Below are 19,097 nucleotides of genomic sequence, written 5' to 3' on the forward strand. Positions count from 1 at the left end.
TTTGTTTTGTTGTCAATAAAGTTTGAGTTTTTTGTATTCCCCACGTTGCGCGCTGACGTCATCGCGCCTACGTCACTACTGAGAGTTTCAGGAAGTGAACGGCGAGTGGACAGCGGCGCGCTCTTTGGGTATAGAAACAGCTTGGAGAGTACCCTGTATAGTCACCTTGAATAAGAGCTTGCGCTCGATACTCGTTGGTGGGGGGCTGTGTACCCCGTAATGCAGCTGTTTTTTTGTAGTTTCCATTAAATTCATTTTTAATGGGCACACGCTCCTTTGGATATCCTTCATTTTTTGTTTCCTGAGTTACTGGTGCCTGCTTTTTCCTACTTTTCTCTTACATAAATACAGTGGCAATGAATGGGCATCCCACCCGAGAACCCCCGGACACCCACAGGGACAACCTGAGGACCCACTGGGGACACCTGCGAGGAAGAGCTGGGGCCCCAGACCCCCATGGGAACCACCCGATGGCCCCCAGACACCCGTGGGGATGACCCAGGGACCGATGGGGACCTCCCGTGGACCCTGTTTGGAACTGCGGGGACCACCTGGATGCCACAGAGCTTAGCGGGGACAACCCAGTGGCCCCCAGACACCCATGGGTACCCCCCAGCAGGCACAGTGAGGTCTGCGGACACCCGGTCTGGACCACCCGGGAACCCCCGCCGGCCTGGGGTATTAATTGTGTGTGTAAAAAAATAAATCATGGTTTTACAGTATGAGGAGGCACAGGGGGTGGGTTTTGTATTGGTGTTTATTAGATATTGTAATGGTTTATTGGGGGCCTAAGAGGTGGGTAGTGGGTCTGTTGTGTGTATTTTTTTTATTGTGGGTAGCGGGGGTGGGTGAAAGGGGTATTATCCCCAAGGATGGGTGGTTAGGCCTATCGGGTGGGTAGTGGGGGAGCATGGGTTAACCCTTTAATTACTATAGCGGTTACTAATCGCTAAGGTGATTAAGGGGTTAGGGGACATTAGATTGTCTTTTTTTTATTCTTCTGTATTGTTTAAGCAATGGGGGACAAGGACAGTAATGAGGATGAGGACGGTCGTCATTGTGGTAGCCTGGCAGGGGTGAGTGCAAGATTTGTTTTATTTATGCTGCTTAATGTTGTATTTTAAGTGGGCAAATGCACTATTATCCACATCTGGATAATAGTAATTTTGCCCATTACTGTACTGTATGTGTTAGGGGGCTGGGGGGAGTGGGGTGTATTTATTTTAAAGTATTGTTTGTTTTTTTGGGGGCACACGATTGGTACCGCAGGCCAGCGGGGATCCCCGGACACCCGCGGGGATCACCCGAGGGCCATGGACACCCGTGGGGACACCCGCCGGCCTGTTGTATGAATGGCGTGCCTGAAAAAAGATAAACAAAGATGTTTTGTCCATCTCCAGATCTTTTACGCCAGCCTCTAGCTGGCGCGTTTTCCTGGTGGGCTTTTTAAGCACGATTGAGTTATCGCCGCTAAGAGAATCCTGCTGACTGTCAAAAAACGTCATGTTTTGCCGTTTTTTGCCTGATCGGACATGTTTTTCTCACAGGGCTGGAAAAAAGCCTTTTAAGGCCGATAAAGCGCTGTTATCACTGCTTAGTGAATCGCGCAGCAGGCTGTATCGGCCTTAAAAGCCACTTTGCACCTTAAAACGACTTATCACTGCTTAGTGCATCACCCCCTTAGTGTTTGTGCCAGTTTCAGTCTCTCAGAAATGACATCATTATCTGGAGAGCCGGTCAGACTAAGTTTCAGTTTCTAGTTTCGATTCACTTCATGACTACACCCATAGTGTGTCTTGTACAGTATAAAAGGCCAGTCACTGACCAGAGCCAACATACAGCATCTTTCAGCTCAACAGCCACAGGAGAGAGAAATCTACCCAGATACTTTATCAGCATGAGGTAAATATATTTATCCGGCAGTAATATACTAGCCTTATGTGATTTTGAGTATGGTCATACATGGTATAAATGTACAGATTTGTATTTTATTTGTATATGTTAAAAAGAAACATTAAATTGTTTTTAAGAATCTTTATTTGTCAAATTGACATCCTTGGTAAGAAGATGTAATTGCCTTAACTATTGGGATTTCTACATAATAGGATAGAAGGAAAGTACTGTCCAACCTATATTTTAAATAGAGTAAAACAAGACTTTTGCCCTAAAATTTCATTTAATAAATAGTTCATTTGTTTATCATTTTAGGAAAATATCCTATGAATCAAATGTCATTGTTGTTATCTTTTTGTCCCAATGAATTAAAGCAGCACACCGCTGTCATGAATATTAACAACAGGATTTAAACAAATGCTCCACAGAAAACTAGCTTGTTTCCAAAAGGTTCAAATATAATTACATTTAATACATAAGTAACAGTTTCTTTTTTTTCATGAAGCAAAAAGCACAAATCTCATCAATATAATAATAATAATAAAAATTATAATAATAATAATAATAATAACTTTATTTCATACTAGCTGAGAGACCCGGCGTTGCCCGGAATGTAAATAGATAAAATAAATTGATGTTGTTTAAAATAAAAAGTATAAGAATTCAATATTATTAAAGTAGAATATGTTTTTGATCCACTTTGAGCAAAGATATACAAGTAATGTGGTGTTCCGAGTATACTGTAGAACATGCCACATATAACTGTCCATGGGATAAACATGTTTATTGTAAGGTTATACCAGTGCACTTGATTGATTGTCCTTGTGTGATTGATTGATTGATTGTCCTTGTGATTTGTTGATGGTGATACCAAATGCGAGTCTCAGTGGAAATTGTAGGCGTTTGAAATTTAAGGGCATGTTTGTAGGAATTAGTTGAATGGGGGGTATGAATATGTTGCCCGTGATGTAAATTGATAAAATAAATTGATGCGACCTGTGAAAGTGTGTTAAATGTATTACTTATGGTTGTGTGAAATAGTTTTGTGGGGTGGAGAGGGTGGTAAGGGTGGGTTGTGAAGAGTGTGGTAAGGTATGGGTAAAAAAAGGAGGGAGGTTTTTGCTAAAAAGAGGAGTGTAGGAGTGGTGAGTGGAGGAGAGGAGGGGGTATTGGGGGAAAAAGATGAGGGGGGTGTGTTTAAAAAGAGGGGGGTGTGGTGAAAAAGTGAAGGGGGGAGGTGAGTGCAGGGGGGAGGTGAGTGCGGTGAAAGTAGACCTGAGTGGTGTAGGGGGGCATGTGAGGTAGTGGTGTAGGGGAGGGTGGAGTGGATTGGGGTTTTAATGGCTAACTTACTTACCTGATATATGTTAAATGTTGTGTTGATGGCAAATGGACGTATTTTTGGCGATCTGTGGAAGTAGGAGTGGTGAGTGGAGGAGAGGAGGGGGGGTGGTGTGAAAAAGAGGAGGGGGAGTGGGGGGAAAAAGATGAGGGGGGGTGTGTGGAAAAAGAGGAGGGGGGGTGACTGGAGGGGGGGGGGAGGAGACTGAGGGGGGGGGTGAGTGCAGGGGGGAGGGGAGGGGAGTGGAGGGGTGTGGGGAGTGTGGTGAAAGTAGACGTGAGTGGTGTAGGGGGGCATGTGAGGTGGTGGTGTAGGGGACGGTTGAGTGGATTGTGGATTTAATGGTTAACTGATTACCTGATATATGTAAAATGTAGTATTGATGACAAATGAACGTATTTTTTGCGATCTGTGGAAGTGTGCTACATTTATTAATTGTGTTTGGGGGGAAAAGGGTTGGGGGGTGTAGAGGGTGGGTGTTAAGAGTGGGGTACGGGAGGGTTAAAAAGAGGAGGGTGTGTTGGTGTGAAAGAGGAGTAGGGGTGTGAAAAGAGGAGTGGGGGGGAAAGAGGAGTGGGGGGGGAAAGAGGAGTGGGGGGGGAAAGAGGAGTGGGGGGGGGGAAGAGGAGTGTGGGGGGAAAGAGGAGTGGGGGGGGGGAAAGAGGAGTGGGGGGGGAAAGAGGAGTGGGGGGGGGAAGAGGAGTGGGGGGGAAAGAGGAGTGGGGGGGGAAATAGGAGTGGGGGGGGAAAGAGGAGTGGGGGGGGAAAGAGGAGTGGGGGGGGGAAAGAGGAGTGGGGGGGGAAAGAGGAGTGGGGGGGGAAAGAGGAGTGGGGGGGGAAAGAGGAGTGGGGGGGGAAAGAGGAGTGGGGGGGAAAGAGGAGTGGGGGGGGGAAAGAGGAGTGGGGGGGGAAAGAGGAGTGGGGGGGGAAAGAGGAGTGGGGGGGAAAGAGGAGTGGGGGGGGAAAGAGGAGTGGGGGGGGGAAAGAGGAGTGGGGGGGGGGGAAAGAGGAGTGGGGGGGGGAAAGAGGAGTGGGGGGGGAAAGAGGAGTGGGGGGGGGAAAGAGGAGTGGGGGGGGGGAAAGAGGAGTGGGGGGGGGGGGGGGGAAGAGGAGTGGGGGGGGGGGAAAGAGGAGTGGGGGGGGAAAGAGGAGTGGGGGGGGAAAGAGGAGTGGGGGGGGAAAGAGGAGTGGGGGGGAGAAGAGGAGTGGGGGGGGGAGAAGAGGAGTGGGGGGGAAGAGGAGTGGGGGGGGGAAAGAGGAGTGGGGGGGGGGGAAAGTGGAGTGGGGGAGGGGAAAGTGGAGTGGGGGAGGGGAAAGTGGAGGGGGGGGAAAGAGGAGTGGGGGGGGGAAAGAGGAGTGGGGGGGGGAAAGAGGAGTGGGGGGGGGAAAGAGGAGTGGGGGGGGAAGAGGAGTGGGGGGGGGAAAGAGGAGTGGGGGGGGGGAAAGAGGAGTGGGAGGGGGGAAAGAGGAGTGGGGGGGGGGAAGAGGAGTGGGGGGGGGAAAGAGGAGTGGGGGGGGGAAGAGGAGTGGGGGGGGGAAGAGGAGTGGGGGGGGGGAAAGAGGAGTGGGGGGGGAAGAGGAGTGGGGGGGGGAAAGAGGAGTGGGGGGGGGAAAGAGGAGTGGGGGAGGGGAAAGTGGAGTGGGGGAGGGGAAGTGGAGGGGGGGGAAAGAGGAGTGGGGGGGGGGGGTAAGAGGAGTGGGGGGGGGAAAGAGGAGTGGGGGGGGGAAGAGGAGTGGGGGGGGGAAAGAGGAGTGGGGGGGGAAAGAGGAGTGGGGGGGGAAAGAGGAGTGGGGGGGGGAGAAGAGGAGTGGGGGGGGGAGAAGAGGAGTGGGGGGGGGAGAAGAGGAGTGGGGGGGAAGAGGAGTGGGGGGGGAAGAGGAGTGGGGGGGGGGAAAGTGGAGTGGGGGGGGGGGAAAGTGGAGTGGGGGAGGGGAAAGTGGAGTGGGGGAGGGGAAAGTGGAGGGGGGGAAAGAGGAGTGGGGGGGGGAAAGAGGAGTGGGGGGGGGAAAGAGGAGTGGGGGGGGTAGAGGAGTGGGGGGGGGGAAAGAGGAGTGGGGGGGGGAAAGAGGAGTGGGAGGGGGGAAAGAGGAGTGGGGGGGGGGAAGAGGAGTGGGGGGGGGGAAAGAGGAGTGGGGGGGGGAAGAGGAGTGGGGGGGGAAGAGGAGTGGGGGGGGGAAAGAGGAGTGGGGGGGGAAGAGGAGTGGGGGGGGGAAAGAGGAGTGGGGGGGGGAAAGAGGAGTGGGGGGGGGGAAAGAGGAGTGGGGGGGGGGAAAGAGGAGTGGGGGGGGAAGAGGAGTGGGGGGGGAAGAGGAGTGGGGGGGGGGGAAAGAGGAGTGGGGGGGGGAAAGAGGAGTGGGGGGGGGAAAGAGGAGTGGGGGGGGGGGGAAAGAGGAGTGGGGGGGGGAAAGAGGAGTGGGGGGGGGAAGAGGAGTGGGGGAGGGGGGGGAAAGAGGAGTGGGGGGGGAAGAGGAATGGGGGGGAAGAGGAGTGGGGGGGGGAAGAGGAGTGGGGGGGGGGAAGAGGAGTGGGGGGGGGAAGAAGAGTGGGGGGGAAAGAGGAGTGGGGGGGAAAGAGGAGTGGGGGGGGGTAAAGAGGAGTGGGGGGGGGAAGAGGAGTGGGGGGGGGAAAGAGGAGTGGGGGGGGAAGAGGAGTGGGGGGGGAAAGAGGAGTGGGGGGGAGAAGAGGAGTGGGGGGGGAAAGAGGAGTGGGGGGGGGAAAGAGGAGTGGGGGGGGGAAAGAGGAGTGGGGGGGGGAAAGAGGAGTGGGGGGGGGGGAAAGAGGAGTGGGGGGGTGAAAGAGGAGGGGGGGGGAAAGAGATGGGAGGGGAGGGGGTGAAAAGAGATGGGAGGGGAGGGGGTGAAAAGAGATGGGAGGGGAGGGGGGGGTGAAAAGAGATGGGAGGGGAGGGGGGGGTGAAAAGAGATGGGAGGGGAAGGGGGGGGTGAAAAGAGATGGGAGGGGAGGGGGGGGGTGAAAAGGGAGGGGAGGGGGGTTTAAAGGGAGGGGAGGGAGCTCATGCACGACGGCTGGCGTGCATGAACGTGTGAGCCATTAGCTCCGTTCTCAACCGGCGGCAATTTTAAATAAAAAAGCAGCAAAACAGCACAATCAAGCCCCAATTCATATCTTCAAACTGCCTCAAAGTCCCAGGATGCCGAGAACGACCCGCTCAAAGAGTACATCAACGGTCCTGACCGATTACTTTACTAAAGGAGATCCAGCGCGGGCCCCCAGCCAGGAGGGAATGGCGCCAAGTGATTCCGAATCGGAAGAGGAGGAAGATGTCGGCCAAGACACCAGCAGAGACAACCAAATTATGAGACGCAGAGACATGAGAGAGTTCTGCTTAGACATCAAAAAGTGCTTTCAGTCTGAAGTGGCAGCCCTGAGAGCTGATATCTGCGGTATAGGAGAGCGCACAGACTCTCTTGAAAAGAAAATGGACGCCACAGTCAAAGCACTCCACAAAACAGACAGACAAGTGGCACAAGTGAGGGAAACAGTCAGGGATATATTGGATCGGCAGAAGGATGCGGACAATAGGGATCGGAGGAACAATGTGAGGATCCGGGGGGTCCCAGAGACTGCATCGGATCCGGAGGACTTTATGTGCAGATGGCTCCAAAACATAATGCCCGACCGATCGGAAGCAGACCTGCACCTGGACCGCTGCCACAGGGCATTGAGGTCGAGACCACAGCAAAATGCCCCCCCAAGAGACATAATAGCCCGTTTTCACTTTTTTAGAGTGAAGGAGGCATTCTGCCAAATGACCAGATCTCAGGGAGACTTTGAGGGGTATAAACTGCAGGTCTATCAAGACATCTCACCCACTACCCTGCTGAAAAGACAACAAATTGCCCCCATAACTAAAGTGCTGAGAGAGGCTGGGACCCGCTACCGTTGGCTGTACCCGTTTGGGTTAATGGTGCTACAAAATGGCGCTGCCACCACGCTGCGGAGACTAGAAGATGGCAGCAGCTTCCTCACCAAACTAGGGCTCCAGGACAAAATACCCGCAGAAATAGCCACAGGGGGAGCTGCACCGGACACTTCATGGAAGGAGGTGAGGAAAGCCGACAAGCGACGTCAACCCCACAGCCCGAAATGAAATCGGGACCTGAGCTGCAAATAAAGACAAACATCCTACCTGTTCCCGTTCCAGTTACTGTTCCATAGTTAAAGAAGCAGTTCAAGACCCGTTCAGGTCAGTTCCATGGCTCCCCGCAGCTTCGGCAGCACCTCTCCACGAATGGCAGCCATCTTGGAGCAGCTCCCGATCCACAATGAGAGAGGGGAGGGACCGGAGGAAGGAGACTGAGGAGGCAAATCTCGCGAGAGGACGGCCTGCCATTACCAAGATGGCGACGGACGTCGTCACCAGGGGAGGAGCTGCAAAGCATCACGAGAGGTTCCCGACTGCACAGGAGCCACAGACGGAGGGTTTGGAGACTGAGCAGCAGACCTGTCGAGCTTATTGAGTCCCGTGGCAAGGAAGAAGCAGAAGAGGGGAGGGGGGGGGCTTAAAATGTTTCCAGCTCACTCTCTGATGAGTTACTCAAGGTTTAACACAACACACCACAGTACATTAATAAATAAAGTGACAGGAAGAGAAGGTGTAGCACAATAGGTATAGTATACTAAAAAAACAAATGATGAATAATAGTTTAATTTTTATTATTACCTTATTACTGTTTACTGTTAATGGAGAGTAATAAGTGATGTTTTAAAAAAATAAATAAAAATAAACTATAGTCAGGATAAATCCTATAATAGTATATCTAGTATTACTAAATTCAAACTGACTAAATAAAAATACGAAACACGATATACCACTAAAAAGAATTACGTTGCACATATCCCACCTATACCCAGCCCCCCCTCCCCCCCAAAATAAATAAATTAATTAATTAAAAAAACCTGGGTCAGCTATTAAAGTTAATATAGTTAATTACAGTTAATAAGTATATCAAATGTTGTTTAAGGGCATAGTTCAGATACATACTCAGAGGAGAATAGGTACTGAACTGGGTTACAAGTCCAGAATCAAATAATGGTTTAACCAATATAGGTGTTCATACGCTCTTTAAGAGCCAGATAGGATGAGAGCACGTACGCAGTGAGGCCACGATACAATTAGCAGATTGGGAGGGTCAGAACCAACAGAGAAGTTGCTGCTTACAGAGAAAGATTCCAGACGCAGCCGCCGGTACAAGGTGCGGTCTGGTCGTTGTCATGTGTCTACACACTCAGACCGGGGCTTATACCCCGGGTCTGGAGAAAGTCCTTGGAAGGCTGGGGGGGTGGAGGCACTAGGTCAGAGGGAGGAGGTCTGGAGAGTGCTCCATTGGATTCCCATGCCCGTAAGGCAAGGGAAGGGCACTGGCCAGGGGCCAGTGATTTCTTCCCCACCCTGTTAACTTTTCCTTATGTTTCAGATGTTCCTTATGTGTCTCCCTCCCCCCACATTACCTTCTACCTAGGTGGTATGACGCCACAGTTCGACGTACTGCAGGACATCGCATTGAGGTGGAGGCCCCCTGGTGCTGTTCCGGCATTTTTCATGGATGGGCGATGGACGCTAGGTGAGACTGGACACGAACCATGACGTTGACTATCATATCCCACAATGCTAAAGGCTTAAACTGCCTCAACAAAAGAAGGGTGGCCCTCACGGACTATAAGAAAAAGGGAGCTGACATAGTTCTAATTCAAGAGACACATTTTAGCACCACCAGTTTCCCGAAATACTTTGACAAACAATTTAGACAGGTGTTTCTATCCTCTGCTAGAGAAAAGAAAAGGGGAGTTGCGATACTCATACATAATAGGCTAGGGCTAGTGGTAGACACAATCAAGAAGGATAGGGACGGAAGGTTCCTCCTACTGTACTAGTGGGGACTATAAGCCAACAGCCCATTACGATAGTAGTAATATACGCTCCAAATGGCCACGACTCGCCATTCTACACTGTAACATTCACTACTATCAAAAAACACGCCGTAGGTGCCCTGATAATAGGGGGAGACTTTAACACAGTACTAAACGCAGCCTTGGATAGGTCCGGGCCCCCCAGGCTTAAACCAGCAGCTCGGCCAACGGCACTTGAAAATGGGCTGAGAGACTTAGGGCTGGTGGATGTCTGGCGGGAACTCCACCCTCTGGACAGAAACTACATCTTCTATTCACATCCACACAATTCTTACAGCAGAATCGATTACTTCTTTGTCACTAGTAGACTGGTTTCACAGATCTCCCATGTTGGGATCCATGATATTTTGTGGTCAGATCATGCACCCATAGAGCTAAGGTGCGCACAAATTGGGCTGGACAGACCAGGAGCAAACTGGAAACTTAATGAGTCCTTACTCAAAATCCCGGAAGTACAGGAAAAAATTGGGGAAGAAATCATACAATTTTTTAGAGAAAACGTGGGAAGTGTGAGTTCCCACATCACCCTCTGGGAGGCACATAAAGCAACACTAAGAGGGACTCTCATTAGTGTGGCAGCCAAAAAGAGAGAAAGGAATACAAAAATTATTGAAGGGCGGACCGAACTGAAAGTCCTTTGGGATCGGCATAAGAGGTCTCCTGACCCAGCCATCCTACAACAGATTAAAGATATGCAGCTCAAGCTGAAGTTGCTTCTTACCTCCCAGGCCGAGAAATCACTGACTTGGTCAAAGAGGAAATTCTTTGAAAAAGCCAACAAGCCGGATACCCTACTAGCCAGGATGATTAACCCAAAAGCAAAAAGCTATAATATACAGGCTATACGCACGCAATCGGGCACCCTTTCCGCCGACCCTAAAAACATAGTAGGGGAATTCAAAAGCTATTATGAGACACTCTATGATGGGGAGAAGGTGAGCCGCTCCTCTGGAATGGAGAGAGCCCTGCGTGATTTTCTGCAGAACTCAAATCTACCAAGAATGAGCGAGGAGGACAGAGAGGTGATGGGCAGGGATTTCACAGCTGAAGAAATATCAGAGGTCATCGTAAATCTAAAACCCTCTAAAGCCCCGGGTCCTGACGGATTCTCGAACCTATACTACAAAAAATATAAGAAACAATTGATCCCCTATCTCCTCCGTATGTTCAACCAAGTGTTGGGAGGGACCCCTTTCCCCCGGCAGATGCTCCAAGCGTCAATTTCTGTGATACACAAACAGGGTAAAGACCCACAGGAATGTAGAAGCTACAGGCCAATATCCCTGATTAATTCGGACATTAAAATATACGCTAAAATTTTGGCCAATAGATTGAGTCTCATCCTACCCAGACTGGTGCACCCAGATCAAGTCGGGTTCATAGCGGGTCGACAAGCTGCGGATAACACCCGACGAATCATTGATCTGTTAGAAATAGCCAATACAAGATCAATACCAGTTATGGCGCTCAGTCTGGATGCAGAAAAAGCGTTTGATAGGATAGACTGGCCATATCTAGAGGCCACGCTTGGAGCGTTTGGGATGGGAACGAAACTGATTGCCGCTATATTCTCCCTATACTCGGCTCCGTCAGCCAGGGTGACCCACCAGGGGTTCGCATCGGACCCCTTCTTAATCAAGAGCGGAACGAGGCAGGGCTGCCCACTCTCCCCTCTCCTGTTTGCGCTATGTATGGAGCCCATAGCCGCGCAAATACGAGACAGCAAAGATATCTTGGGTATTGGCATTGGAAACCAGTCGCATAAAGTGGCACTGTATGCGGATGACGTGTTCCTGACAATATCTAGCCCCCTCACCTCTCTACCAAACTTATTCGATTTACTGGGTAGATTTAATAGGATCTCCGGATTTAAAATAAACCAATCTAAATCAGACGCTATGAATATAAATTTACCAAAACACATGGAGAAGCTGATCACCCTCAACTTTAACTTTAACTGGCAGCAGACACAAATTAAATATCTAGGGATTAATGTAACCAAGACAACCAAACTGCTGTACCAGGCAAATTACCCCAAACTGATGCAAACCCTACGAGGGGACATAAGGGGATGGGCCAAACACAAAATCTCTTGGATAGGGAAAATTCACTGTATTAAAATGAACCTGCTCCCTCGCCTTCTTTACTTATTCCACACCCTCCCGGTGCCAGTGGGATTGATGGACGTCCTCTCGCTCCAATCCGAAATAGATAGATTTATCTGGGGGTGGAAAAAGGCGAGAGTGGGCAGGCGGATAATGCGCAACCAAACAGGGGCAGGGGGGCTTGCGGTGCCCTGCTTGTTGGCTAATTATAAAGCGGCCCAATTATGCCAAATCGTGCAATGGCACACCAACCCAGACTCCAAAAGGTGGGTTGCATTAGAAAAAGAGATTTGCTCCCCGGTTGAACTAGGACATTTAATCTGGCTACCCAAAAAGGTGCGATTCAGCGCTAAAATACCACTTTCCTCAATGGCTAACTCACTCTCGGTGTGGGAGAGCACCAGGCTTAAATGCAATTTGACCCATAAAGCATCAGGCATGACCCCATTATGGGGGAACCCATTGTTTGCTCCTGGACTGAACAGTGCAGACTTTACAATTTGGAAAGCTAATCATATTAATAGATTAGCGGACCTGGAGGGCAGAAGAGGCATTCAAACATTTGACATCCTTAAATCTAACAACAATATCCCCAATGCTGAATTCTTTAGGTACCTTCAGGTCAGAGCATTTTACCAAGCTCAACAACCTAGAAACCATTAACGAACTTTGAAAAGCTCTGCCGAATAGGGACAAGCACAGTTGGACTCACATCGCAGCTGTACAAGGAAGTAACTGGTTCTAGCTCGACAGTAACTGAAAAACTAGGCTACATGACCAAATGGGAGACGGACCTAGGAGAAGTATTAGACTTAGAGGACTGGACGAAAATCACCACGGCAGTCTCCAAAAGCTCCATGTGTACGACCCTCAGGGAGAACGCATATAAAGTTATGATGAGATGGTACCACACCCCCACAAAATTGGCTAAATTCCTGCCCAGTTACTCCCCATTGTGCCCGAGACAATGTGGACAACAAGCAGACTTGTTTCACATGCTGTGGTCTTGCCCCAAGATAACTAACGTCTGGGATTCAATCCAAGATTGGCTGAGCAGAATCCTAGGCATAAATATCCCGCTAGACCCGTGGCAGTTTCTTCTAAACAGACCGCACCCGGGACTATCCAGAAAAATAAACAAATTAATATCGCACTTTGCGATGGCGGTAAGAGGAGAGATCGCAGCACGTTGGAAACAAAATGTGATTCCATCAATTACTGCAATTCGGAATAGAATTTGGACAGTCTGCCAGATGGAGCAATTGACGAGTATGGTCAACGATACTGGCACAAACTATCTCAAAGTCTGGACGCCGTGGTTGGCTCAGACAGATATACCAGGGGTAGAAAGGTCCACGATATGGCAATGATTAGGATAGATGCATTCTCCGCTGGGCTGTTATATAAACATGGACGTAAAGGATAAATCAGAATTCCTCGGATCAAACCAGACAGGGAGGTGTCGGGGCCGTCGCCGGGGTGAAATCTGCCCACCCCAAGGAACGATAAGCCGGAAGATGCAGAGCTGTCGGTGAAACCACGGTAGAAGGACCCCTCCCCCTTACCCCCCCCCACTCTCCTGACACCCCTACCCCCCCTCTTTCCGTCAGGTGCCTGTGTAAAGTCTGTCTGTGTGTCTTCCCAGTTTGTCCTGTCTTCACCTGCGGAGAACAAAGATGCATGGGCGATTGATAATGTTATGATTATGCGGTTGATAAAAAACTTTGAAATGTCTGTCAAACATGTAATCTGTCAATAAAATTTGAGTTGAAAAAAAAAAGAGATGGGAGGGGAAGGGGGGGGGGGTGAAAAGAGATGGGAGGGGAGGGGGGGTGAAAAGAGATGGGACGGGAGAGGGGTGAAAAGAGATGGGAAGGGAGGGGGGGGTGAAAAGAGAGGGGAGGGGGGGTGAAAGGAGATGGGGGAAGGGGGGGTGAAAAGGGAGGGGAGGGGGGGGTGAAAAGAGATGGGAGGGGGGGGTGAAAAGAGATGGGAGGGGAGGGGGGGTGAAAAGAGATGTGAGTGGAGGGGGGGTGAAAAGAGATCGGAGGGGAGGGGGCGTGAAAAGAGATGGGAGGGGAGAGGGGGGGTGGAAAGAGAGGGGAGTGGGGGGGGGAAGTGGAGTGGGGGGGGAAGTGGAGTGGGGGGGAAGTGGAGTGGGGGGGGAAGAGGAGTGGGGGGGAAAGAGGAGTGGGAGGGAGGAAAGGAGTGGGGGGCAAAGAGGAGTGGGGGGGGAAGAGGAGTGGGGGGGAAAGAGGAGTGGGGGGGGAAAGAGGAGTGGGGGCGGGAAAGAGGAGTGGGGGGGGAAAGAGGAGTGGGGGGGGAAAGAGGAGTGGGGGGGAAGAGGAGTGGGGGGGAAGAGGAGTGGGGGGGGAAGAGGAGTGGGGGGGAAGAGGAGTGGGGTGGGGAAGGAGGAGGGGGGGGGTAAGGAGGAGGGGGGGGGAAAGAGGAGGGGGGGGGAAAGAGGAGGGGGGGGGGAAAGAGGAGTGGGGGGGGGGAAAGAGGAGTGGGGGGGGGAAAGAGGAGTGGGGGGGGGGAAAGAGGAGTGGGGGGGAAAGAGGAGTGGGGGGGGAAAGAGGAGTGGGGGGGGGAAAGAGGAGTGGGGGGGGGGAAAGAGGAGTGGGGGGGGGAAAGAGGAGTGGGGGGGGAAAGAGGAGTGGGGGGGGGGAAGAGGAGTGGGGGGGGGGAAGAGGAGTGGGGGGGGGGAAAGAGGAGTGGGGGGGAAAAGAGGAGTGGGGGGGAAAAGAGGAGTGGGGGGGAAAAGAGGAGTGGGGGGGGAAAAGAGGAGTGGGGGGGGAAAAGAGGAGTGGGGGGGAAAAGAGGAGTGTGGGGGGAAAAGAGGAGTGTGGGGGGAAAAGAGGAGTGTGGGGGGAAAAGAGGAGTGTGGGGGAGAACGAGGAGTGTGGGGGGAGAACGAGGAGTGTGGGGGGAGAACGAGGAGTGGGGGGGGGAGAACGAGGAGTGGGGGGGGGAGAACGAGGAGTGGGGGGGGAGAACGAGGAGTGGGGGGGGGAGAACGAGGAGTGGGGGGGGGAGAACGAGGAGTGGGGGGGGGAGAACGAGGAGTGGGGGGGAGAACGAGGAGTGGGGGGGAGAACGAGGATTGGGGGGGGGGAAGGTGGAGTGGGGGGGAGAAAGGGGGGTGGGGGGGAAAGAGGGGTGGGGGGGAAGAGGAGTGGGTGGGAAGAGGAGTGGGGGGGAGAGGAGTGGGGGGGAGAGGAGTGGGGGGATAGGAGGGGGAGGGGGGTGAAAAGAGATGTGAGGGGAGGGGGGTGAAGAGATGGGAGAAGGGGTGAAAAGGGAGGGGAGGGGGGGTGAAAAGAGATGGGAGGGGGGGTGAAAAGAGAGGGGAGGGGAGGGGGGTGAAAAGAGAGGGGAGGGGGGTGAAAAGAGAGGGGAGGGGGGGTGAAAAGAGAGGGGAGGGGTGGTGAAAAGAGAGGGGAGGGGGGTGAAAAGAGAGGGGAGGGGGGTGAAAAGAGATGGGAGGGGAGGGGGGGGGTGAAAAGAGATGGGACGGGAGGGGGGGGGTGAAAAGAGATGGGAGGGGAGGGGGGGTGAAAAGGGAGGGGAGGGGGGGTGAAAAGGGAGGGGAGTGGGGGTGAAAAGGGAGGGGAGGGGGGTGAAAAGAGATGGGAGGGGAGGGGAGGGGGGTGAAAAGAGATGGGAGGGGAGGGGGGGTGAAAAGGGAGGGGAGGAGGGGTGAAAAGGGAGGGGGGTGAAAAGAGAGGGGAGGGGGGGTGAAAAGAGAGGGGAGGGGGGGTGAAAAGAGAGGGGAGGGGGGTGAAAAGAGATGGGAGGGGAGGGGGGGGTGAAAAGAGATGGGACGGGAGGGGGGGGGGTGAAAGAGATGGGAGGGGAGGGGGGGTGAAAAGGGAGGGGAGGGGGGGTGAAAAGGAAGGGGAGGGGGGGTGAAAAGGGAGGGGAGGGGAGGGGGGTGAAAAGAGATGGGAGGGGAGGGGGGGTGAAAAGAGATGGGAGGGGAGGGGGGGGTGAAAAGGGAGGGGAGGAGGGGTGAAAAGGGAGGGGGGTGAAAAGGGAGGAGAGGGTGGGTGAAAAGAGATGGGAGGATAGGGTGAAAAGAGATGGGAGGGGAGGGGGGGTTAAAGAGATGGGAGGGGAGGGGGGGGTGAAAAGGGAGGGGAGGGGGGGTGAAAAGGGAGGGGGGTGAAAAGGGAGGGGAGGGGAGGTGAAAAGAGATGGGAGGGGAGGGGAGGGGGGGTGAAAAGAGATGGGGGAGGGGGGGGTGAAAAGGGAGGGGAGGGGGGTGAAAAGGGAGGGGAGGGGGGGGTGAAAAGAGATGGGAGGGGGGGGTGAAAAGAGATGGGAGGGGAGGGGGGGTGAAAAGAGATGTGAGTGGAGGGGGGTGAAAAGAGATGTGAGTGGAGGGGGGGGGTGAAAAGAGATGGGAGGGGAGGGGGGGTGAAAAGAGATGGGAGGGGAGGGAGGGGGGTGAAAAGAGATGGGAGGGGAGGGGGCGTGAAAGAGATGGGAGGGGAGAGGGGGGGGTGGAAAGAGATGGGAGGGGGGGGGTGAAAAGAGATGGGAGGGGAGGGGGGGGTGAAAAGGGAGGGGAGGAGGGGTGAAAAGGGAGGGGGTGAAAAGGGAGGGGAGGGGGGGTGAAAGGAGATGGGAGGGGAGGGGGGTGAAAAGAGATGGGAGGGGAGGGGAGGGGGGGTGAAAAGAGATGGGGGGAGGGGGGGGTGAAAAGAGATGGGAGGGGGGGGTGAAAAGAGATGGGAGGGGAGGGGGGGTGAAAAGAGATGTGAGTGGAGGGGGGGTGAAAAGAGATGTGAGTGGAGGGGGGGGTGAAAAGAGATGGGAGGGGAGGGGAGGGGGGGGTGAAAAGAGATGGGAGGGGAGGGGGGGGTGAAAAGAGATGGGAGGGGAGGGGGCGGGGTGAAAAGAGATGGGAGGGGAGAGGGGGGGGTGGAAAGAGATGGGAGGGGGGGTGAAAAGAGATGTGAGGGGAGGGGGGTGAAAAGAGATGTGAGGGGAGGGGGGTGAAAAGAGATGGGAGGGTAGGGGGGTGAAAAGAGATGGGAGGGTAGAGGGGGGGTGAAAAGAGATGGGAGGGGAGGGGTGAAAAGAGAGGGGAGGGGTGAAAAGAGAGGGGGGTGAAAAGAGATGGGAGGGGAGGAGGGGGGGTGAAAAGAGATGAGAGGGGAGGAGGTGGGGTGAAAAGAGATGGGAGGGGAGGAGGGGGGGTGAAAAGAGATGGGAGGGGAGGAGGGGGGGTGAAAAGAGATGGGAGGGGAGGAGGGGAGGTGAAAAGAGATGGGAGGGGAGGAGGGGGGGTGAAAAGAGATGGGAGGGGAGTAGGAGGGGTGAAAAGAGATGGGAGGGGAGGGGGGGTGAAAAGAGATGGGATGGGAGGGGGGTGAAAAGAGATGGGATGGGAGGGGGGTGAAAAGAGATGGGAGGGGAGGAGGGGTGAAAAGAGATGGGAGGGGGGGTGAAAAGAGATGGGACGGGAGGGGGGGTGAAAAGAGATAGGAGGGGGTGAAAAGAGATGGGACGGGGTGAAAAGAGATGGGACGGGAGGGAGGGTGAAAAGGGAGGGGAGGGGGGTGAAAAGAGGTGGGAGGGGAGGGGGGTGAAAAGAGGTGGGAAGGGAGTGGGGGTGAAAAGAGATGGGAGGGGAGGGGGTGTGAAAAGAGATGGGAGGGGAGGGGGGTGAAAGGAGATGGGAGGGGAGGGGGGTGAAAAGAGGTGGGAAGGGAGTGGGGGTGAAAAGAGATGGGAGGGGAGGGGGTGTGAAAAGAGATGGGGTGGGAGGGGGGTGTGTGAAAAGGGATGGGAGGGGGGTGAAAGGAGATGGGAGGGGGGGGGGTGAAAAGAGATGGCAGGGGAGGGGGGGGTGAAAAGAGATGGAAGGGGAGGGGTGAAAAGAGATGGGAGGGGAGGGAGGGGGTGAAAAGTGATGGGAGGGGGGGTGAAAAGAGATGGGAGGGGGGTTAAAAGAGATGGGAGGGGAGGGGGGGGTGAAAAGAGATGGGAGGGGAGAGGGGGTGAAAAGAGATGGGAGGGGGGGTGAAAAGAGATGGGAGGGGAGGGGGGGTGAAAAGAGATGGGAGGGGAGGGGGGGTGAAAAGAGATGGGAGAGGGGGGGGGGGTGAAAAGAGATGGGAGGGGAGGGGTGGTGAAAAGAGATGGGAGGGGAGGGGGGGTGAAAAGAGATGGGAGGGGAGGGGAGTGAAAAGAGATGGGAGGGGAGGGGGGGTGAAAAGAGATGGGAGGGGGGGGGTGAAAAGAGATGGGAGGGGGGGTGAAAAGAGATGGGAGGGGAGGGGGGGTGAAAAGAGATGGGAGGGGAGGGTGAAAAGAGATGGGAGGGGGGGGGGTGAAAAGAGATGGGAAGGGAGGGGGGTGAAAATAGATGGGAGGGGAGGGGAGGGTGAATAGAGATGGGAGGGGAGGGGGGGTGATTAGAGATGGGAGGGGAGGGGGGGGGTGAAAATAGATGGGAGGGGAGGGGGGGTGAAAAGAGATGGGAGAGGGGGGTTGAAAAGATATGGGAGGGGAGGGGGTGGTGAAAAGAGATGGGAGGGGAGGGGGGGGTTGAAAAGAGATGGGAGGGGAGGGGTGGTGAAAAGAAATGGGAGGGGAGGAGGGGGGGTGAAAAGAGATGGGAGGGTAGAGGGAGGGTGAAAAGAGATGGGAGGTGGGGTGAAAAAGAGATGGGAGGGGAGGGGGTGAATAGAGATGGGAGAGGAGGGGGTGAAAAGAGATGGGAGGGGAGGGGGGGTGAAAAGAGATGGGAGGGGAGGGGGGGTGAAAAGAGATGGGAGGGGGGGTGAGTGAAGTATTTGTGCAAACTTTAAGAGGGAGTGTTAAGAATTTTTTTATTATGTACTTGGAGACTGATGAAAACTTAGTTTTGAGGTAAGGTGTGGTGTGGTTGAGGGTAAGCTGAGGGAGTGTAGCGCTAATGAAACGCAGATGGACATCAGTAGCGGCCGGGCGGTGCGCAAACAGGGTAAGATGAGGGAGTGGAGCGCTGAGGAAACGCAGACGGACATCAGTAGTGGGCGTGCAGAGCGCAGACGGAACGGCATTGATGCACAGGAAAATGGTTTATATTTTATTGAGTGGTGAGCTGGGGTGAAGGAAGGCTTTTATTATTTAACAAACGTTCTAAGGTGGCAGGGAGTGTTCAGGCCAAAGGCGGACATTTGGTTTGTAGCTGCGCGGGAAGGCGGACATTTTGTGAACTGTCAAATGTTTATTAGGTGAAGGTGGGGGCGGGAAGGCGGACATTTTGAAAAAGCTAATTTTTTAAAGGCTGAAATGTAACAGTAGGGGCGGGCGTGCGGAGCGCAGACGGAATGGCGTTGATGTGGAGGAGAATATTTATATTTTATTGAGTGATGAGCTGGGGTGAAGGAAGGCTTTTATTATTTCAGAAAGGTTGTAATGTGGCAGGGAGTGTTCAGCGTGTTAAGGGGCCAAAGGCGGACATTTTTTTGTAGCTGCGCGGGAATGCGGACATTTTGTGAACTGTAAAATTTGTATTAGGTGAAGCTGGGTGCGGGAAGGCGGACATTTTGTGAACTGTAAAATTTTTATTAGGTGAAGGTGATATACCCGGCGTTTCCCGGGATGTAAATGTAGCCCTCTTTCCTACGCTCTAGAGTGACTACGGGTACTGCACACACCCGTTGGCTCAAGGAGATCTGGGCCTCCGCTAACTGGGAGCCTGGGGTAATAGTTATCTTATTGGCAGCGCCTCCACTTACCCAGGATCCCCATTGCGTAAGATTCCCCTGGGTAAGAACAATAGCAACACACATCAGATTGTAACTGTTTACTGGAAATACTGATAGAA

General features: G+C 53.5%; 1 protein-coding gene across 3 annotated transcripts in view; it reads left to right on the forward strand.

The window, feature by feature from the left end:
* The first annotated feature begins 1,822 nt into the window (after window positions 1-1,822).
* Window positions 1,823-19,097, forward strand: part of LOC142502069 (interferon-induced protein with tetratricopeptide repeats 5-like) — a 38,456-nt gene continuing 21,181 nt past the window's right edge. The window contains exons 1-2 of one of the 3 annotated variants that reach the window (XM_075612875.1): window positions 1,823-1,902; window positions 8,675-8,821. In XM_075612875.1, the coding sequence (XP_075468990.1) occupies window positions 1,898-1,902; window positions 8,675-8,821 (152 nt within the window). In that variant the 5' untranslated portion in view covers window positions 1,823-1,897. The remainder of the gene's footprint in view (window positions 1,903-8,674; window positions 8,822-19,097) is intronic. The other 2 variants (XM_075612876.1, XM_075612877.1) reach the window with 2 other exon arrangements.

Source organism: Ascaphus truei, chromosome 8, assembly GCF_040206685.1.
Source record: "Ascaphus truei isolate aAscTru1 chromosome 8, aAscTru1.hap1, whole genome shotgun sequence".
NCBI classification, from domain to species: domain Eukaryota; kingdom Metazoa; phylum Chordata; class Amphibia; order Anura; family Ascaphidae; genus Ascaphus; species Ascaphus truei.